Raw genomic sequence first — 23,918 nt, 5'->3', positions numbered from 1 at the left:
ACATTGCCTCACCACTCAGACAAATTAGTCATCATCATCATTAAATAATAACATCTTGCCCTCAAATAATTTTTCTCTTGTCCTCTGCCAACCTATAGGGCAAATGCTGGTTCTTTGTCATTTTTTAAGCTACAACACACACACCATGTCAACCTAAAATACTTCCATTACCCATTTTTCTGTTATAGGCATGCCAGTCATCCAATTTCCTTCACTTTTTCCATACCAGAAAAACTTGTACCTTCCACCATTGTAGCTAAACCTTTTTCCATCTTTTTTTATCAGAAACATTTCACACTTGTAACATATTGTATCACCTTGTGTTTAACACTTCTTAATGCTTCAACCAATTTTTGTGTCCTTTAGGATGATCCTATCCTATACTACTTATCTTACTTGTTCTTAATTTCCTTTCCATGCAAAGCAACCTCCCCAAAAATCCTTCAAGTCCATGACCAACACTGTTGGGTTTACTGTTACTATTGTTACTACATTTAAAATGTTCTATTTTGAGCTTTGAAATATATATATATTATTTACATTTATGCAAGGAACCAACTTTATGAAAAAAAATGTGCTTGGTCAAGTTGATTTATTGAATGTAAATGATTCTCATATCTCATTTAGACAGGATAAAAATGAATAATTATGACAGAGGTAGCGTGTATGATTTTGCATGTAAAGTATATGTAAAGAAACACAGTGTAAATATAAGCTGCTTATATGAGTATTTTAAAAATATGCTATAGTATAAGTCCACATAGAACAAGACCATTCAATCCATATGACCAATTTAATTACCTAATGGCAAAGATGTCTAGTCAGTCCTTGAAAAGTTCAAGAGTAACTTAGTTGAGGGCAGGCCCAGGGGATTAACATCAGAATTCTGTTGCCTTCTACGATTACTAAAAGTTAAGGTAAATTTAATATTGGCTTTCTTGTTACAATGAAGTCAGAGACTGATGAGAAGTATTAAAATATTTCCTAAGAATGTTGATTTATGTGCCTCTCCAGGCTCTCTTTGTGTTCTGTGGCCTAATAACAGGCTGCTACTTCTGCTGCTGTCTCTGCTGTTGTTGTAACTGCTGCTGTGGAAAGTGTAAACCCAAACCACCTGAGGGAGAGGAACATGAATTCTATGTCTCCCCTGAAGATCTGGAGGCACAGTTACAGTCTGATGAAAGAGGTCAGTGAATCAGGAAGTGGGAGTTTTCTTTTGGGATGTACCATTACTGCCAGTCTATTGTGTTCTTTCATTTTGTATGTTTTCACTGTAGCTGATGACATTTGTAATCTGCAAACATTTTAGGAAGTGAATATTTAATGAAAATAATTATGAATTTAATTTTTATGACTATATGCTTTATATTACTAAGGACTGTGGCTATTGTTTGTTAGGTGTTGAAATATACTATAGTTACTTGAGTGCTTAGTATTGTCAATTTTGTAATGAACTAACTTGTAGCTTTCATTTTAAATCAAATGAATTAATAGAAAATTCTTAATTATTGGATGGATATATTGCATTTCAGCAATGTTGAACTGAGAGTAGCTTGCTTTTAAAGGTGATGAGAAGACAAGTGAATATAAGCGTGAAGTTTAAAAACTTTTATTGTCAAGAATATTGCAAAGAAATCAGTTTCTTCAAAGAAGCAATTAAGGGACAAATACTGCAACTAGCTCATCAACCACATTCATGGTTTAAATTGTGACAGGTGACATTTGTATTAGAGACTAAAAAACATATAATGCAGGTGAAAATAAAAACAGAAGCTTCAGCTCTTTAATGTGCATTCAGCAAGACAACTGTAATTAAAAAATAATATTCCTGAATACTTTTTTTCTTTTGCAAATGAGTACTGACTCACTCCAACTAAAAATTCATTGTAATTTTAATGAATATTTATTTTCCTCAGTAAACCTTTAAAATATAGAAAAAAATAACATCTTCAGGATATGCAAGACTGCAACAAACCACAGTAAGATTAAGTGAGTACGTAATAATATTGTTGAAAGGAATTGTGTTTTTTAAATTTTTTTTGCTTGTACAATTACACAACATACACATTTTTTCTAATTTCAGGGAGTGGGTTCTGGTCACAAGAGTTTGTCATTTCACAATGCCAAGTGTACTTATTTACTATAAGCTTAATATTAAACATAGTTATACAATTTGTCCTGTAACTTTCAAGTTTTGGCTGAATTATGCCTTCATTATTTTTTAAGTTTCTTTTTGCAGGCTTGTTTCTTAAGTCCCTTTTAACATGATTGTTTTGTTTATATGAGACATTTTATACTAGTCAGAAGCTCTGCTTTTATTGGGTTCTGTAATCATTCAGAATAGTTAATCTAGATGTTAAATTTGCTTCTGTGGAAAGACAGCTGAAGATATAAAAAACATAACAAAAATCAATGCAATAATTGTAAATTGATAGATCAGCCAGAATTTGACATTAGTTGATATATTTGCTGCATAGAAAGCAAGCCAAAAACACTGCTATGTCAGGTCAGGTCAGGATGGGGTGCATGCACTGCTACAGCACACTGCCGTACACACCATATGACGAAACAGCTTAGGATCCTGGTTGGCAACCCCCCAGGCAGACCCGTGGTCCAGTCCCACCCTCCGTGTTTCTGCTGCAGCCAGGTGTTACATGGGTGTCCCCTTGGCCTGGTCCAGCCACTCAGGTTCTCGCCAATGAGAATCCTGCGAGCTGGATCACCCTCGGGGAATCACACCACATGGCCGTAGTGCCATAACTGATGCTCCCTCACAATGCAGGTAATGTGCCTCATTTGGGACACCAAGAGCAAACTGCTCATTTGACACAAAGTCAAAGCAGCGGTACACAAGGATTCTCCGAAGAGTACCAAAGGAGTCCAGTCTTCATCTCAGGTCACTGGATAGCATCCATGTCTTACAACCGTACAGCAAGACAGGAAGCACCAGGACTCTAAAGACTTGGACCTTTGTCCTTTTGCATAGATATTGGGAGCACCACACACCCCTTTCCAGCGACCTCATGACCCCCCCATGCTCTCCCAATCCGTCTACTGACTTCATAGGAAGAGTTACCAGAGACATGAATGTCACTGTCGAGGTAAGTAAATGTCTCAACAAGGTCGACACTCTTTCCGCAGACACTGCTGATGGCTGTGCCTAAGAGGTCATTAAAGGCCTGGATCTTGGTTTTTATCTAGGACACTCGCAAGCCCAGACACTCGGACTCCTCGCTTAGTCTCTTGAGAGGTTAGCTATTCAATGCATAAATTGTTTTGAATTAACAACATCAATGAAAACTTGAATAGATTGTTCAAAATATAAATATGAATAATACCTGATATGTTTTAAAATAATTAATATGGAATCATAAACCACATGTAGTTAATGAAGTGCATTGGCCCATTTTGAGTTGTTACATTTATGTCTATGTTCAAGAAAGGTTACCAGGACATTATGAAAGTTTGTTGTAGTTAAGTCCAAATGTCTGCAAAGGAAGCATATGCAGTGCAAAGTAAGCTATAAGCTATACCTTAACAAAGAAAGTTATGCTTAAGCTTGAAGGCTTTGTTTAGTTTGCAAAATATCACACTTTGCTTCAACATTTTTTTTTCATTCATAATGATGGCTAGCTTACTGCTTATGCAAAGAACTAATCAACTACCTGGCAAACATTTAGGTGCACTGTTAATAGATATTTATGTGACATTTCTTAAAGCCCCCTCCTTTAACTGCCACCTTATCGTGGTGGAGGGGTTTGCGTGTCCCACTGATCCTAGGAGCTCTGTTGTCCGGGGCTTTATGCCCCTGGTAGGGTCACCCAAAGCAAACTGGTCCTAGGTGAGGGATGAGACAAAGTGCGGTTCAAACCTCCTATGATGAAAGAAAACTTTGGACGGCATTTTCCCTTGCCCGGATGCGGGTCACCGGGGCCCCCCTCTGGAGCCAGGCCTGGAGGTGGGGCTCGATGGCGAGTGCCTGGTGGCCGGGCCTGCACCCATGGGGCTCGGCCGGGCACAGCCCGAAGAGGCAGCGTGGGTCCCCCTTCCCAAGGGGCTCACCACCTATGAGAGGGGCCAAGGAGGTCGGGTGCAGTGTGAGTTGGGTGGTGGCCGAAGGCGGGGACCTTGGCGGTCCGATCCTCGGCTACAGAAGCTAGCTCTTGGGATGTGGAATGTCACCTCTCTGAAGGGGAAGGAGCCTGAGCTAGTGCGCGAGGTTGAGAGGTTCCAGCTAGATATAGTCGGACTCACCTCGACACACAGCTTGGACTCTGGAACCAATCTCCTTGAGAGGGGCTGGACTCTCTACCACTCTGGAGTTGCCCCCGGTGAGAGGCGCCGAGCGGGTGTGGGTGTACTTATTGCCCCCCGACTTGGAGCCTGTTCATTGGGTAGACGAGAGGGTAGCCTCCCTCCGCCTTCGGGTGGGGGGACGGGTCCTAACTGTTGTTTGTGCATATGCACCGAACAGCAGTTCGGAGTACCCATCGTTTTTGGGGTGCTTGAGGGCATACCTTCTGGGGACTCCCTCGTTCTGCTGGGAGACTTCAATGCTCACGTGGGCAATGACAGTGAGACTTGGAACGGCGTGATTGGGAGGAATGGCCCCCTGATCTGAACCCGAGCGGTGTTTAGTTATTGGACTTCTGTGCTCATCACGGATTGTCCATAACGAACACCATGTTCAAGCATAGGGGTGTTCATATGTGCACTTGGCACCAGGACACCCTAGGCCTCAGTTCGATGATTGACTTTGTGGTCGTGTCATCGGACTTGCGGCCTCATGTCTTGGCCACTCGGGTGAAGAGAGGGGCGGAGCTGTCAACTGATCACCACCTGGTGGTGAGTTGGCTTCGATGGTGGGGGAGGATGCCAGTCAGGCCTGGTAGGCCCAAACGTGTTGTGAGGGTCTGCTGGGAACGTCTGGCAGAGCCCCCTGTCAGAAGTAGCTTCAACTCCCACCTCCGGCAGAACTTCGACCACATCCCGAGGGAGGTGGGGGACATTGAGTCCGAATGGGCCATGTTCCGTGCCTCTATTGTTGAGGCAGCTGACCGGAGCTGTGGCCGTAAGGTGGTCGGTGCCTGTCGTGGCGGCAATCCCCGAACCCATTGGTGGACACCGGCGGTGAGGGATGCCATCAAGCTGAAGAAGGAGTCCTACAGGACCCTTTTGTCCTGTGGGACTCTGGAGGCAGCTGATAGGTACCGGCAGGCCAAGCGGAATGCGGCTTTGGTGGTTGCTGAGGCAAAAACTCGGGCGTGGGAGGAGTTTGGGGAGGACATGGAGAACGACTTTCGGACGGCTTCAAGGAGATTCTGGTCCACCGTCCGGCGTCTCAGGAGGGGGAAGCAGTGCAGTGTCAACACTGTATATGGTGGTGATGGTGCGCTGCTGACCTCGACTCGGGACGTTGTGGGTCGGTGGGGGGAGTACTTCGAAGACCTCCTCAATCCCACTAACATGCCTTCCAATGTGGAAGCAGAGCCTGGGGACTCAGAGGTGGGCTTCCCCATCTCTGGGACTGAGGTCACCGAGGTGGTCAAAAAACTACTTGGTGGCAGGGCCCCGGGGGTGGATGAGATACGCCCGGAGTTCCTCAAGGCTCTGGATGTTGTAGGACTGTCTTGGTTGACACGCCTCTGCAACATCGCATGGATATCAGGGACAGTGCCTCTGGATTGGCAGACCGGGGTGGTGGTCCCCCTCTTTAAGAAAGGGGACCGGAGGGTGTGTTCCAACTACAGAGGGTTCACACTCCTCAGCCTCCCTGGAAAAGTCTATTTGATGGTCCTGGAGTGGAGGGTCCATCGGATAGTCGAGCCTCGGATTCAGGAGGAACAGTGTGGTTTTCGTCCTGGTCGCGGAACAGTGGACCAGCTCTACACCCTTAGCAGGGTCCTAGAGGGTGCATGGGAGTTTGCCCAACCAGTCTACATGTGTTTTGTGGACTTGGAAAAGGCATTCGACCGTGTCCCTCGGGGAATCCTGTGGGGGGTACTCCGAGAGTATGGGGTACCGGACCCCCTGATAAGGGCTGTTCGGTCCCTGTACGATCGGTGCCAGAGCTTGGTCCGCATTGCCGGCAGTAAGTCGAACCCGTTTCCAGTGAGAGTTGGACTCCGCCAGGGCTGCCCTTTGTCACCGATTCTGTTCATAACTTTTATGGACAGAATTTCTAGGCGCAGCCAGGGCATTGAGGCGGTCCGGTTTGGTGGACTCAGGATTGGGTCACTGCTTTTTGCAGATGATGTTGTCCTGTTTGCTTCATCAGGCCGTGATCTTCAGCTCTCTCTGGATCGGTTTGCAGCCGAGTGTGAAGCGGCTGGGATGGAAATCAGTACCTCCAAATCCGAGACCATGGTCCTCAGCCGGAAAAGGGTGGAGTGCCCTCTCAGGGTTGGTGGCGAGATCCTGCCCCAAGTGGAGGAGTTCAAGTACCTCGGGGTCTTGTTCACGAGTGAGGGAAAAATGGAGCGTGAGATCGACAGGCTCTGCATCGGTCTGTTGTGGTGAAAAAGGAGCTGAGCCGCAAGGCGAAGCTCTCAATTTACCAGTTGATCTATGTTCCTACCCTCACTTATGGTCATGAGCTATGGGTAGTGACCGAAAGAACGAGATCGCGTATACAAGCGGCTGAAATGAGTTTCCTCCGCAGGGTGTCTGGGCTTTCTTTTAAAGATAGGGTGAGAAGCTCAGTCATCCGGGAGGGGCTCAGAGTAGAGCCGCTGCTCCTCCGCATCGAGAGGAGTCAGATGAGGTGGCTTGGGCATCTGATCAGGATGCCTCCTGGACGCCTCCCTGGTGCTGCCCCCGCGACCCGATCTCGGATAAGCGGAAGAGGATGGATGGATGGATTTCTTAAAGCAATCTTAGCTCATTATATTTATTGTTTCTGTTTTCGGGAGCAGTGAAATTATTGAAAATGTCAAGTAACTCTTTTTTTTGTTAGTATCTTTCCACTATTTAATAAAATTTGGTTAACTGAGACAGAGGATTTTGCTGCATTCCATTTACCATGGAAATAGGATGTCGGAGCTGCTAAAGTCATCACACCCAAGTTGACTGTGTTCCAATAAAGCATTAGGGAAACCAGTATGGATGCCTGTAGGAAAACCTTTGCTGTGCTTGCTTTTTCATAATAAATACTAGTTGATAATAAACACATTAGATAGATAGATAGATAGGTAGATAGATACTTTATTAATCCCGATGGGAAATGCACATTCTTCAGCAGCAGCATACTGATACAATAAATAATATTAAATTCAATAAATAAAAATAGAAAAATGAAAGTAGAAAAGTACACATACATATACAGTCATACACGGAGCTGCTGAAAAGGCTGCCACTCACGGCGGCGCCGGATGCTACAATCTACGCAGTATTTTGCGCTGCCAAACACATTAGCAACATGTCCTCCGGTAGAATTTGGACAATACTGTGTGTACAACTAATTTAATGCGACATAAATAGTCAGAAGTGCTAATAAACAACATAATACTACAACTTCACTAAAGCTTGCAGTGTATGTTGCTATTTTGGATGGACGTTATAATTTGAAATTGGACAAACTCAGACTTGACAGACCTGACACAACTTTCTTATAAGGAAATCCGACTTGTGAGGGTGCTCCAGTTGAAAATTCCAACTTGGAACTCAAGTCTGGGAAATTCAGACTTCCCAGTTCAAATGGAACACAGCATTAGATCTGATACCAAGTTTATATCATTCTATTCCAGTGTCTTTCATTAAAAGTTGTAAAAGGCAGTGTTTAAACCAGCTATTCAATTACAAATTTCATTGGACCAGATTTTCAAACCAAGAAATTAAGCTAAATAATGAAATTATGCTAAATACATTTTAAACTAACACAAATGAATATATTGAAAAGCAAGTAATGTTTATTCATTTGGGGCACATCTGACACAGGCACATCAAAAAAGTGCATTTAAAAACAATAAAAAAGCAATAACTGAACAGAATCTGAGGTAGCAGCAATACTTTTTTTCCACTTTTGAAATTAAAAAAAAAAAACAAAACATTTTGGTCATACCTGACCTAGGCACATCTCATAGTGCATAATAATAAAATAGTGTATTGTAACAGTATTAGCAATAACATTTGTTTCACTTTTGAAATAAAATAAATATTTTGGTCATATATGACCCAGGTACATCACAAAGTGTGTTTAAAAAAATAAAAAAGAACTATTAATGCTATCAAAGCTTACAGTGCACAAACCCATAACAAGTGATAACAGTAACTGACACAATTGAATACAACATCTACAGAACACTGTGGGAACACAGGTTCATTTTAAATCAATGTGTGATTAGCAGTGCCTTTTTTGTAAACAAAATGTTATAATACATTGCGTTTGGATCAAGCTTGAGGTACTATGAAGGTATATAGAGGCAGAAATTCCTAGTGCTACATGTTTTGTTTATTTGGTGAAAAAATGTAACGTTTAAAATTTTAAATTGACAAATCATCAAATATAATAATAATAATTCTTTATATTTATGTAGCACGTTAGTCACTACTCAGATTGCTTTGCAAACACCACATAAGGAGGACCCAGGACATGAACCCATGATCTTCTTATTGCAAGGCAGTGGCGCTGCCATTACTCTACCTGCACAGGTGCACTGCAATGCATAATATTGTGCTTGATAGTTTAAAATTACAAACACAGAATTTTGGAAATGGAAGAATATTAACTGCAAGTTAATAACGAGCTCTACATTCTACAAAAAAGTTATGTAGTCCTACAAAGCAATCAGTTTTAAATAAATTCCAAACTTTTTGCACGTGTTCAGCAAATGCAGTCTTTCTAATTTATTCTTTGCTTTGAGCGTCAATGGCTGATCGTTGTCCTTGTTATAGTCATGAATCAGCAGGATCGAAGTGTGTGAGCGGAGTGAAGAGAAGTGCGGAGACAGTGCTTGTCAGTAATGAAGCTCTCATTGGAGTAACAGATTAATTTGCAAAAACCCACATTCATACTCACTTGATGAAAATGGAATACAATTAAGAGTCAGCACACAATTAATTATAGAATCATTTATATGTATACAATGTACCGGCACGTACAATCACAAATAAAATCACTTTATCATAGACTACTACCACCACTTGTAGACACACAAAAACTTGCCCATTGTGGGTTGAATATTGCTAGGCAATGCGGAGTGTTGCATTCATGGTCTGTACTGTAGTAGGAATTTATGTAGGAATTTCTGAAGGCTTGTGAAGTGTGTTTTTCTTGGTTTTTCTCTGATTTTCTGGTGGGACCATGGGCTGGGTCACTCTGAAGTTGCTTCTGGGCTGCCATTTGAATAGGCTGGGTTTAAACCAAATATTTTTATACTGAAGTTTAGTTTACTTATCACGATGATTTTATGGTACTTACTACAATTTTTTACATCAAAATAACTAAAAATATTTGAGATTGAAAAACAACCCCTTTTTTTATACAGTACAAGTATTTAATTTGACCTGCTTTATATTTTCCAAATCATAAATACTAAGCATCCACAGTTAAGTAAAGCTTGTTTTTGGATCTGTTCACTCTTTCACTTAGTGATTGTCAAACAACACATCTTGAATTTTGTATGAGATATCCTGGTAATATTTGAAGACTAAAGGAACTTTCCAAGTCTGCATATACAGCAACATGTTTTTAATTTCTTATATTATTCCGGATCTTTTTCTGTTTCTGCTTTTTGTTGCCTGTAACTTTACAGATCAGTCTGTTAATTTAAAACAATTTTGAATTTTGTCACTTCTTTTTTATATACTTTATGACTGCCTTTGTTGAGTGTTTCACATTTAAATGTGTAACTGGAAGAATGAGGTGTATTGTTGCTTTTGTTTAATTAATTTGCTAGGAACATTGCACACGGATTTTACAAAAAACAATGTGCCTGCAGATTCTCCTGACAGTGTAACAGCACTTTATAATGCAACCTATTTTATCCAACTGGCGTCCATACGTCTACCCCAGCAGCATGGGGACACTCCCTCTCATGGCCAATTTCCATTTAAACTAACATATATTTCCTTGTGTTGTGGGGGGAAAACCAGAGTGCCTGAAGAAATTTTCACATCTGTGAGGAGAACATGAAACCGGACAAAGACAATGACAAGATGTGGGGTTAAGACACAGGATACTGAATCCATGAAACAGCTGTACTAACGACTATATGCATAATTGCCTATAAGCAACCACATTGTGCAAATTGCTTAGTTATTATACCACAGTGGTGGATGAAATTAAAACAAAAACTAAGAAACATACAAAAACTTGCTATCATCTAGGGCCTAGATTCTAGGCAATGTGGCCATCCAGAAGTTGTCTGGTCAATCTTAACATATCAGATTCAGGCACTTTATAGTCAGATCTGTTATGATGATGCTAATACCAAATGAAAGGTATCATTTAATGCAGGCATGTGCAACCTACGGCCCGCAGGCCAAATCCGGCCCGCGTACTGATTTTATACGGCCCGCGACGACTTTTCCAAATATCATTGAATCTGGCCCATTAACCCTCTTGGTGATGCCTGTTTGTTCTTGTGGTATTGTTGGATTATTTTTGATAGTATGATGCGGCCAGTGCTTTCTGAAGTACAGTCGACCCTTGATATACAACCGGCTTGACATGCGAACAACTTGATTTACGACCAAAATTTTTATTTTGATTTACGACCAACATCTTGCGTTACGACCTGAATGCGGTCACGTGTATCCGCTTGCGCGATTGTAAACAAACAGAAACATTCCTATTAATGCGGCACTCATTCAATAAAATGTCAGGTTTGTAAACTCTCTTGGGACCTCCCCCAACTAGAAGACATGCCAAAGTCCAAACTCCGTATGGAAGACTGTTTATCTGTTGCTGGGGCAACAGCCGGCTTAAAGCTGTGCTGAGTCTCTCAGCCAAAGCAAACAGAAAAGATATCGATGGGTGATATGCATGTGATATCCCTGCCCGGCAATGGACAAGCAAGCTTCCACAGTCGCGGCAATCGCGCTTCAGGACGCACTTCAGCATGTCGTTCCCATTGAGTGGGGAGTGGGGGTGGGGGGGGGGGGTGTCTCAGAAGAGTTCAGAAACAGTTCCTTGTATCATCGCAAGGAAATGCTGAGAAAAATTCTCGTCAGAATAACTTGTAGGCAGGAGGAGATTAAAATTAACGCAAAAGAAGCTATTGAAATGATTGCAAATGCCTGAGCGCAAGTTAAAGAAAGCCTTTAAAAAGCCTTCAGTTTCATTATCATCCTCCTCCCTTCCTGCAGCCCAAAGATGTCAAATTAAATGGTGAGTACAGTATGAAATTGTTGTTTCTGGTAGGCTAGGCACTTTTTATTACTTTTTGGTTAGTACATTAGAAAAATTATTGGTGTTTTGGTAAATTATGCACATTATACAACCCTTTTTTTATTATGAAAAGGTTAAGTAAGTGTTGCAGTGGGAGGTTCGGACCGCATTATGGGTATTTCCATTATTTCTTATGGGAAAAATAGTCTTGACTTACAACCAACTGGAGTTACAACCAGCCCTCGCGAACGAATTGAGTTCGTAAGTCAAGGGTCCACTGTACTTTATATTGTGCTTCCCCCTCTTTTACGGCACGTCCGGAACTGTCGCACGTTTAAAGTGTGCAAGAGCTCGTAGTCACGTAGTCGTTGACTCTGCTGCATCTCTCTGCTCTGCTGTCGTGTGTAGCATAGCGCAGTCTTTTCATGGTTTTTGCTAGTGCTGTACCTATCTGCATGTTGTTTCGAGTTTCACGCTATATCGGCCTACATTTCAATACTTACAAATACTTGTGAATTTTTGATCAAACCCTAATTAAGATGGCTTCAACAAAGAAGAGAAAAGTGGACGCTGAGAGTCGTACATTTCAAGAGAAATGGACTGACGATTATTTTTTTATAATGCAGAAAGAAAAACCTCTTTGTTTGATATGCTTGGAAAGTATTTCAGTTTTAAAGGAATACAATTTAAAAGACACTACAATACAAAACACGCTAATTACAACAGTTACAAAGGTAAACTAAGAACAGATAAGATACAAAATTTGAAAAAATGTGTATCGGCACAACAGATGTTATTCCGCAAACATACTGATGTAGCTGACAATATTGTTCGTGCAAGTTTTATTGTTAGCGAAAAAATTGCGAAGCACTCAAAACCATATTCTGAAGGCGAGTTTGTCAAGGAATGCCTTACTGCAGTCACGAATGTTCTGTGTCCAGAGAAAAGCCATGAAATGGAAAAGATAAGTCTTTCTCGTTGGACAATAACCCGACGAATCGACGAAATGGCCAGTGACATAAAATTAAGCATTAAAAATATTGCATCAAAATTTGAAGCATTTTCCATTGCTCTTGATGAGAGTACAGACTCCAACGATACCGCTCAATTGGCTATATTTATTCGCGGAGTTGACGCTAGCTTCAATTGTACGGAAGAATTGCTTGCTCTCCAACCAATGAAGAATACAACAAGGGGTGAAGACATTTTCCAGGAAGTAAAAACTGTTTTTACTGTATTTGATTTAAAGTGGGAAAAGTTATGCGGAATATCCACCGATGGAGCTCCATCGATGATTGGACCAAACATCGGAGTTGTTGCCCAAATAAAAACCGAATTATCAAGTAACAAAATCAGTACCGAAGATTTGTCGGTATTGCATTGCATTATACACCAGCAAAACTTATGTGCAAAATCAGTTAAATTTGCACATGTGATGGGCACAATAACTGCATGTATAAACTTCATTAAATCCAGGGCGCTAAATCACCGCCAATTTCAAGAATTTCTGGCTGATGTTCTTTCTGATCATGAAGATCTTACATTTTATTGTGAAGTGCGTTGGCTTAGCAAGGGAAAAATGTTGAAACGTTTTTATGATTTGAGAAATGAGGTATCTCTTTTCATGGACATGAAAGGAAAACCTATTCCTGAGCTAGAAAACAAACCCTGGCTGTGTGATCTTGCATTTCTTGTCGACCTAACAACACATCTAAATGAACTTAATGCTAAATTACAAACTCAGGGACAAATGATTCATGAGCTTTATGGACACATAAAATCATTTCAAAATAAGCTTCGACTCTGGGAAAGCCAATTAAAGGAAGGCAATACTTATCATTTTCCCACACTTGCGAACCACGAAGATTTTGATTGTGAATCGTTTGCGAATGAATTAAATTCATTGAGTGGAGAATTCAACACTAGGTTCCGTGATTTTAAAAATCAAGAAGCAAACTTGCAAATTTTCTCTTGTCCATTTGATGTTGATGTCGAACTAGCTCCACTTTCATTGCAAATGGAATTAATTGAACTACAAGAGAACCTTGTCCTGAAATCAAAATTCAATGATATTGAATTACTTGACTTTTATAAAAACTATTTCCCACGTGACAAGTTTCCAAAGCTCACAGCTTTTGCTCAGAAAAGAATGACTCTATTTGGCAGCACCTATAAATGCGAGCAACTTTTTTCAAGGATGAACTTCGTAAAATCCAAAACCAGGACGCGAATTACTGATGAGCACCTAGAAAACACGTTGCGAGTTTCCACGTCCACAATATCTCCTAATATTGATAAGCTTGTGACCACCATGCAATCTCAATCGTCGCATTAATAAAGAGTTTTTATTAAATAATATATTAATAAATATTTGTTGTTTTTTTTTTGGCCTTCTTGCATTTTCGATTTTCAGAAATACATATATATCCTGAAGTACTCCGGCCCGCGTAATCTTTCTACTTTCTAATCCGGCCCATAGTCCTGTCAAGGTTGCACATGCCTGATTTAATGTATAGTACAGTGTATAACATGTTTTGTATTGTGCTCAATGTCAGCTTTTTTATATAGTAGAAACAATATCCAAAGCTTTGATAAATGTACACTGTGCATTTGTACCCTGGAGTAGTTTTAGTTGCACGAAAGAGAAGAGATGTTTTTGGTCTAAGGCTCTATTCTTTTATTTACATGTTAATTAATATGTTTTCCCTGCTGACTTGTCAAATAAATTAAATATGTTTATTTTCCACAAGAGCAGATCTCATCATCATTAAAGAAGCAAGCGCTGCACCTTTTTTGCCATCTTGCATCTGTTGTGTTGTAGCAGAAAGTTACAGAACAATTTAACTATATACACATCATTGAGTACTGTGTCCAGGGAATAATAATACCCAACAAATATTTTTTTTTCTTTTTTATTGTCTTTAATTATAAGATATGTTTACAGTAATTTATTTAAGTCCCCAACGTCAAAATTCAATCCAACACTAATGGCGGTGTGAATTTTGAGGAAATGTTAAATGTTAAAAGTTATTGTTTTCAATTTAAGCAAAGAGAACATTAAGGAGTCCATTATACTTCACACACAGAAAATTATATTACTGTAGTGATTTAAAAATGTAGCTTGAAAGTGGTAACTTTTGCCAGGCTTATAGAAACTATGCAACAGAAAATATATTTATGACAAATAATGGACTAGCAACCTATCTAATACTTGTTCTGGCCTTCTTCCGCATACTGCTTGGATAGGCTTAGGCTTCCCCTTCAACATAAATGGGGATAAGTAGGCTCCAGAATGTTATGTTATGTTAAATAGTGGAGTAAAATGGATTTATATGCTATTGTTAACAAATGAGAAACATTATATTTGTTTTACTTTTTTTTTTTTTTTTTTTTTAAACAAAATTCAGGGCCCAATATATTGTAAAAGCATATTAGATGTATATTGTTTAGGAAAACCTTTTTAATCCCTTACTCACTCACTGTTTATGCCTGAAATGGTCAAATTATTTAGGAATTATATTTTTATGGTTTCATGTGCAGGTATGGTACTTTATCTGCAACTTTCAACAATATTCTTTCTCTCTTTCCTACAGAGGGGGACACGCCAATTATAATGCAGCCATCATCAGCCACAGAAACGACCCAGCTGACAGCCGACAGCCACCCCAGCTACCATACTGACACAGGATTTAACTAGGTCTTCCAGTTCTACACTGTAACTTCACACCACACAGTTTTAAGGGAAACAAAGAAAAAATAGTAATTTTAATCACTGGATAAACAATACCCAAATGAGGGAACAGGGGAGATAAAAATGAACATTTACGAAAATATGTACTGCTGTCATAGCAGACCAATTTAAAAGCTTGGTACAATTTTTTTTTGCCTTCAATTTCCATTTTTCCATATCTTTTCCACATCATTAATGTTCTGTAGCATGTCTTATTAAATACAGTTAGTTATATTTCAATTTTAAGCATTCATGTATTCATCACCCTCATCTGATTTAATTAAAAAAACCCTGTGGTGTCAGTCAAAGTTTTACCCATCTATGCACTGGACATTCTGTATGTCATTTTTCATCATGCTTTAGAAAGATTTGAATTGATGGTCATCCAGCAGGGTTTGTTTTTTACCCCTTTGCTAAATCATATTTTTTCACGTTAAAATATGTTTCAAAGTGTTTACGTATCCCCTGACATCCTTACTCTTTGTCATGTTTTATGTGTGAATCTGAGTTATTGTTGAATTTGTGAGAAACACCAAGGATTGCAACAACAGCAAAAAATAACCCTTGGCTAAACACTGTACAATCTGTTACTTATCCCTTAGCTCTGTACAATCCAAATGTTTAAATATTCCAAACAAATCAAACAGTGCTTCTGAGTGATAATATGCAGTTTTAGGTTGGGAATGTCAAATTTCTACTCACAGCAGGAAAATAATTGTTTTTGCTGTCATTATGAATAACGTACTTTGTACAAATTGTGCCATGCAGCCTTTGAGGATGTGGCTGTGCTGTACCTTTTGACTTCATGGTGTTTCTGTAGAATGCAATGTTGATTTTCTGTGTATTATTTTAAGATGCTAGTACAGTAGATTGCTTGTATGATGTTGAACTGTCCTCTGTTCATACAGGTACTAAATTTTGGCATGTCAATGGTACAGGTAGATTTTTTTCTTCTCATTCTTAATCCTAAACAACATAAAGCCACTATGTGACAAAAGCTGCCAGCTCAATACCAGTGTGGGCATCATTCAGAAGAACACTAGCAGTGGATTAAGCACCACAGAAAGAAGCTATTTTTAAATTTTTGTCCAGCTACATTATGCTGCTACACAGATTGGAAAACTCTTAGAGTACTACAGAAATTATTTTGCCGTGTGGATATATAGTTTAAGCCAATGTATTTTATATTCTCTTCTAAAAGTTCTCCTCATTTTCTTTTGTGGGCCAGAAAATGTTTTTTAAAATGGTTATCTATTAAGATGTTTAAATGTGTTATTGAATTTTAAGTATGTGTATCACATATTGCAGAGTGACCCAAAAAAATATGTTAAAATTGAAAAAATATTGGAAAATGCATTAAAGTGTTTACAGTGAAGCTAGAGTAGACTTGGTAAGTTCACTGTAGAATAAAAAACCTAGCCCCCAGCTTATAAACATGTCAGTAAATTATTTAAATGTCTACAAAATGCACATTTATAAAACAGTTACAAATTGAATCCTTTCATTACGCAGTTATATTTTTAATTACGTCAGAATTATATCAGTATGAATCATAAAAAAGTTGATCAAAACATTATTTCACTCAATTCTCAATTTGAGCAGTTGTGTGTTTGGGTACAGTAGACCCTGTCTTTAGCATAGTTTAGGGTCTTTGTGCCCTTTAAGGTGGCCAGCTACATAACATGCATATTACTTGCTAAACCTTGTCAGCATGTGCCCTATATAATATATGCTTTTGAAATTATCTGTCCTCCCATAATACAGGGGCATTTCAAATGCTTGAAACTGTAGTGGAGATAAGGAAAAATCACAGCACACTTCCTAAATAAATAAACCTACCAGAAGGAATTTTCCCTTCTTCCTGCAGTTTCAACTATTGAGAAAAAGAAGCTGAATCACTTGATTCATTTTTGGTGACTAGAACTTAATTAGATTGTAAAAACAAAGGGCAATTAAACACAGAAAGAGTCCATTCTGGAGCAGCAAATGCAAAGTTGGAACATAGACAAAGGCAGGGTAAATGAAAGGCTGCTCTTTGTTTACAAAAGGTGACAAAGGTTCTGCCATCTGTCTTAACTGTACAGTTTTTTAGAGCCACTGTTAGTTGTAAAGCCCTTTTCCATTTTATTTTATATATATTTTTTGTTTTGAGGGGTTGACCCAAAAGTAAACAAGCACAGAAGTGAAATGTGCCAATGTTAAGGGTCCACTATACTTTAATTTCAGTTGCATTATAATATTTTAAGTAAATTCCATCTAATTGGATTCTTTTGTTTTTTGTTATTAGTAACTATTCCATTTTAGTAAATTGTAATGATTGATGAGGATGAGGATTTTTTTTTATTTTAAATTTCTTTAAGAACTATTATAGCATGCTTACAGTAAGTAAATCTAATTAAAGAAGCTGTGAAATGGATGAGAAGGCAGTATGCACAGTTTATATTTTGGAATGTTAGAAGAGCCCTTTTAATGATGTGAACACATTTTAATTGATTTAATATTTTTATTTTTTCTTAATATGACGACACAGTTATCTTAGTATTTTCTATGGGACCGAGTCCTGTTTAATGTCATGCATGGGTTATCCTTTTTTATTTTATGGTAGCTTAAAATTGTGAGCACTCCCTGTACTATGTAATGTAAGATGTACTTGGGTAGACCTTTGTCTTCAACTAGGAACAATTAATACTTGAAAGTTATTACAAGTGCACGACTCCCTGAAAATATGGTTTCATTACATTGATATAATATTAGGTGTAAAAAATAATAAAATCACATTTCCAAAGTTTACTTAAAAATACATTTTACTTTTTTTAAGTGGAACATAGTGTGATGATTCTCATATAAACACTACTGTTTAAATTTAGATTCACTTTTCTCTACAAAAACACCATATGTTTTTTTCACCATTGTTCTCTAACAACAAAATTCCTACTACCATAGGAAATACCTACTACAGAGAATGTCAGCTTACAGTTTTATAAAGTAATAGGTGAATTTGACTCTTATGTAGGTCAAAACAATTTTTTTTTTTGTTTGAAGTGGGAGCACAGTTCATATGTTGTCTATATTTATTTTTTAAATTAAACTTTGAGTTTACAGCATTGAGCAAAATAATGTGCTAATTAATATTGTTGTGCCAGTACGCTGATATATTGTATTATTTTTTTAATGCAGAAGCCGTCCTGTGAAGATATCTGGAGCAGATCTTATGCATCAGCATAATGAAATTAAAGTATAAATTCCAATGCCTGCTAAATCTAATTATTTGGTTAAATAAACACCTAGTACAAGCAGCTTAGATATCATTACCTTGCACAATTTACATTTTTTTGGTTAACGTTTGCTCTGTCACATTTCTGTAGTTTAGAATTTAGGAATTCTAAATAACTGGAAGGGGTGTTTTTCAGCTAGGTACATCGCAGTAGAACAAAAAGGATTTGGAACTAAGTTCTCTGGTTTTACTTGCAAGCCTGATAATTTAAACATTTCTGACTTTATTAAAAACTTAGGGTGCTTCGCCCCCTGCTTGCTTTGCTTGCCAACCCGTCTGTGGATTTCACTTTCACCAAACAACAAATCTTTTCATTCTTGCGTATATACCTCTTCATTGGGAAGAAAGACTACTTTTCCCTGATGGCAACACGAATTAGACGATCTACAAATCTCTGACTTAAAGTTAAATCCGAACAATATCTACATACTTCTGTCATATCACCTATGTCCATATATTCAATCTCTTTTCGCTGTTCCGTTATTTCACCAAGTAATAATTTCTGTTTGTTTGCACTAATGCGATCTTTACACTCATTTTTTTTAAGACTTTCAAATTTTAGTACTTTCATTATCTCTAACCTGCTCTGCATGTGTGTTGCACCAACGTTTTTGAACCTCTTTATGACGTTCTACTCTGTCATCTACTCTGTCTTTTATTTATGGCCAGAGATAAGGCCTTCTTCTTTTTCTCTTTTTTAACTTGTTTTGAAAACATAGATGAACATGAAGACTTTATGAGGCATTTTTAAAAAGTAATTTTTCCCAGATATAGTTCATATACTTGTTTATTAAACTCAAAAAAATAATTAACTTTCTGCAAAAGTAGTTGGGTAGAACGACAAGACCACATAGGCCACTCAACACTGATTATTCCAAGATTCTGGAACACACCAAACATTGGAGGAATACACCACATAATTTCATATAGTTTATTTGTATTTCATATTTTACAGTTGTGGTGTGCAGAACAATCTGCAGTAGTCTTACAGTAAGGTAAGACGGGGTGGTTTGTTTCTCTGTTTTCCAGTGTTCCATGAAGGAGTCACACCCTGCTTGGAAGGTGAGCTAATAAGCAGTATAGGCTGAATCTTTTAAAAGGGGACACTGAATTTTGTCAGAATTGGATGACTCTAATGTCCTGATTCAAATATATAGAAATATGGGAGAAGAAAATAACATTTTTCACCACATCAGTTCTTACCCAGTCATATTTTTCAGTACAGTTCGTATCTACTAATTAGTAATTATGTGAAAAGATATAAAACATTTTTAAACTCAAAACTGATGATCTGTCCTAGGTGCTGATTAGATGTGTTTATGTATTTTTTTTCTGTTCGAGTCTTCCTTAACTATAATGTTTTTTTCTTATATTTTAAAGAAGAGAATAGTATTTAAAGTTTTCCTATTATTTGGACCTCGCTAATTTCTAATGATTATCTACATGAGAAAAGCAGTTACAAGTTCTGTGATTATAGTAAACATTTTCTCTGGCAGATTTTTTTTCTTTTTTCTAATGCATAGATCTGCTTCAGATATGTCTTTTGGAAATAGTTTTGTGAACAAGTACATACTGAAAGGAGGACTCAAGCTTTAAAAAGAAATCACTCCTTCATGATAGATACTGTAGTTCAACATGTATATTTTATTTGTGAGTGTGTTTAATGTGAACATGATGCATTTAATGTACATTTCTTTGTTGCTTTAATTTATTTTTTCAGTACCTTATTTTAATGTGCTGAATGTGTTGACAAGGAAGAATTCTGATTTTGATTTTGAAAAAGCAGAATTATTTTTATAGCAGTGTGTCATAATTCTGTAGATATATTATTAATAGTATTGATATATGTTAAAATTTTTTGGGTTTTATTTCTAATTTACAATTGCAAACAGTTTACAGGTTAATTTAGTATTAGTGCTAAAAGTGAAGTAAGAGAATATAAGTTCTTACACAAAGTCTCTCTCTGCGCAAAATGTTCTGTCTGCATTAAGCAAGTTATAACCTAATGTTATTTACTAAGGCACAATTCTTTACATGGCCTACCTGACATTGATATTGACAAATGAAAATAGACTGTCAAAATCCATTTTTAGCAAATAAGTACTATAGTATAAGAAAGTGTGTGGTTTTATTAATTCGTAAAGGGAATAGAATATTGCTGACAAACATTAACTAAACAACAAAAGGAGGAATTTCAAAATTAACTATATTTTAGCAAACATATTTTAAATTTTGTCATAGCAAGGAATCCAGAATTTTAATTTTGTCTGTATCTTCTTTTATCGCTTTCCTTTTTCTAACTAACCTAACTAACCTTCAGCATAACTGTTTATACTCAGAAGTCAGTGTAGTTTGATCTCAGTGACATGTGCCACATATTCTTGCTAAAATATTTTGTTGCTGTGGATGATGATGGCATATGTTAAGATGTTAAATGCTGGCCACAGAATACATTACAGAATGCTGTTGATGCTGTTAAAATTAATTATTAAATGTTTTTATTTTTAAGTAAATGTTGGATTGATAACAGTGATATTTATAACTCTCACTTTACAGAGGTAGAAAGAGATCCACAACAAGATTGCTATAAAATTTAAATTACTTTTAGGTTTATGCAGATCTTTGATCTTTGTCACAAATGAACATTTGAATGTTGTATTTTATTATAGTACCTGCCACAGAGTTTAGCATTAACTTTTTAGAAATCCAAAATGTTATTATCTGCAACCATTTTACCAGATGTGCTGTATACGTTTTAAAATTTCTCTTTAAAATGTTGGTACAGCATATCCATCCATCGGAGACCCCAAATATTTGTCCTTTCCAAGATTTCTGAAACTATGAGAAATAGGATGTTGTCAAAGTAAAGAAGGCCATAATGTTTTAATCCTTTGTTTTTCATACTTTATAAGTACTAATGTGTTAAAGATGATAATTATCATTTTAATAGAAATGGATCAAATAAATAATGTGGGGACCACAATATCTGACTTACAGATAACAGAAAGAAGTGTCTGCTAATTTAGCAGGTCGAACTTCAGTCTATTTATAATATATGCAAGGTCCTTGCATGTTTATTTCTTTTGTGTTTATTTAAACCACTATATAGTATGTATAGTACACTATATGTGTATAACACGGTACAATGGTATATATGTATTTCACTTGTGTAAATAAGTGTACCTGTAGATCAATACACGCCATTGTACAGTTACAAACAACCCAAAAACACTACTGCAAAAAATTGCTGCAGAATATGCAGTCAAAAATGACACTTTTGCTCTATTTCAGTTAGCAAAAATGTTCATAAAGTTTTGGTAACACTGTCCATATATCAGGTGTATTGACTGGAAAATATCCTTCATTATTACAACAGCTTATGCCTAAACTCTTTATTTACAGCGTAATAAAACAGTTCAGATTAGCTACAGATGCAACAGAGATTAACAAATTATTGAGTAGGTTAGTTATTGATATCTGATACCTAATCATATTTCCAAATTTTCTTAAAACAGATCTTCTCTGTAAAGAAATTGCTGTTAAAGCCGGATATTTCCAGAGTTCACGTCTAGCACTGCTTTCATTTTTTTTCATCATTTTTTACATTTTTTGCCAAGGAGACATTCATTATTTGCTGCCAAACATCACTTATTTCACTTAATTGTTTTAAATTGCTTAGTCTTTGTTTATTTACACATGTGATAATAGTAATACCGTGACCAGCATAATGAAAATAGTTTTAATATTATTTATCCATTTTAATTTGATATTAAATGTTTTGCAGTGTGGTAATGGACAAATTTTCTTCATTATTTGGTGTGCATTTTACTCTAAAAAATGAAAATGTTTCACATTTTCAATGTAAGGACATTGATACGTGATAAACCACATACCCCTTTACCAGGTTTAGTTGTAAAATCAACACACCCACTGTATAATAAAATAAAAATTAAATTGTAAATGCATTTTACTGTTTTGTTAGAGTGTCCGTTTTCCTCCAGCTATGACTAGCTAACATTTTAAATATTTCTAAATACATTTATGAATACATTTGAATTCTGTATCAGTTCATCATGAGGTGTATTTTGTCTTGACTTATTCTTTCCTCTGCTTCATTGAATTTTCCCTATTATGTATAATATGTACCTTGTGTTATTCATAACTTGGTGTACAATTTACCTGTCAGTGTATTTTTCTTAGTGTAAAGCAGTATGTGGCTGTTTATTTTAAGAGCACTATGCAAAGTAAAATTGAATATTACCAAAAGTTATCTTTATTGCAGAAATAAACATAGTTTCCATAAATACTAATCCAGATGTAAAAGTCATTGACCACAACTAGGAGTGTTTGGATGAAGTACTTGATTTAGTTTGTTGTGTAAATTGTAGGAAAGGGATTTTGCAAGTAAATTAAAAGGCCTTGTATAGGACAAAATGTTATCCATCAAAGTGTCAAAAGGTGCTTAAATCTGTAGTGTGCATTTTGGAAAAGCAATTTATTCGACAGAATGGATATTTTGTTTTTTATAAGAATAGTACTACATGCACCTAAGACTTTAGAGTTTCAAATTAGGCTTAGGACAATTTGGTAAATATAGGAAACTCCAGTTAGGTTTTACCACATTAAGCACAGTTTTTACATATAAAAATTAATTTATTAAAGATGTGTTCTTAAGTCCCCATCTTAAACATTCATATTTAAGACATTGCCTTTAGTTTTGTTTTTGGCTGTTAATCAATATAAAAAACTGCTTTGTGCAAGTCAGTTAAGTAAACCAGTATGCTGTTTTGGTGAAATAAGCATTGACTGTACAGTACGTTCCCCTGTTTTACTCATTTCTGTGTAAACTGTGGACATATACTTTCATAGCATCCTTATCCTAACAAAATGCAATTACTTATTTTATGAGCTGTTGGAAAATGCAAATTGTATGAGTGAATGCACTGTGTATTGGAACTGTATTGGATTAATAAGAAATGTTCTTTTAACCTATACAATTGTTAGTGGATTCAATAGTGATATAATGTTATGAAGCATTAGATTTTATTTCTTCTTATTGTTTTTTTTTTCTTTTTTTTCATTTTTATGTTTTGGATGGACCATAATTTAAATAGTATGTAAGTAAATGTGGCCACAACAGGATTAAATGATAATAGTTTCCTGTAAATCCACTGAGAATTGATTATATTATTACAGTTTGTTTTAGCATGGATATTTATGTACTGTATGTCAGAAAGAAATCATTGGTAATTTATCTGATTTGCCGTTGTAAAATAAACGTGTTTCAGATGCTTAATTATTTTTTGGATTATTTTTAACACAAGTGTTGTCTCATTGTTTCTGCTTTTTTAACTTATTCTATTAATGTGGAAGAATTGTAGAATTGCTGTTAGCTATATTCTGTTGTAGCACTCAGTTATGTTCCCTTTTGAAAAAAAATAGAAAACAAAAGTCAAGTAGAAATTTGCAAACAGGTTTCGCTGGGTGATGTGATGCTAAACACAGATTAATCATTAACTTATAAATGTAAATGTAAAATGTACTTGAATCAGGGTATGTAAATGTATTTTCCATGTGCAGATAAT

General features: G+C 36.9%; 1 protein-coding gene across 1 annotated transcript in view; it reads left to right on the top strand.

Moving 5' to 3' along the window:
• The window catches only part of LOC114659263 (dnaJ homolog subfamily C member 5), a 92,223-nt gene extending 68,594 nt beyond the window's left edge, over window positions 1–23,629 (top strand). Inside the window, exons 4-5 of the mRNA XM_051932932.1 lie at window positions 1,015–1,186; window positions 14,923–23,629. Of these exons, the coding sequence (XP_051788892.1) occupies window positions 1,015–1,186; window positions 14,923–15,026 (276 nt within the window). The 3' untranslated portion in view covers window positions 15,027–23,629. The remainder of the gene's footprint in view (window positions 1–1,014; window positions 1,187–14,922) is intronic.
• Window positions 23,630–23,918: the final 289 nt, after the last annotated feature.

This window comes from Erpetoichthys calabaricus, chromosome 10 (genome assembly GCF_900747795.2).
Source record: "Erpetoichthys calabaricus chromosome 10, fErpCal1.3, whole genome shotgun sequence".
Lineage (NCBI taxonomy): Eukaryota > Metazoa > Chordata > Cladistia > Polypteriformes > Polypteridae > Erpetoichthys > Erpetoichthys calabaricus.
The sequence above is the reverse complement of the archived record's forward strand: the minus strand, read 5'-3'. Positions and strand labels throughout refer to the sequence as shown.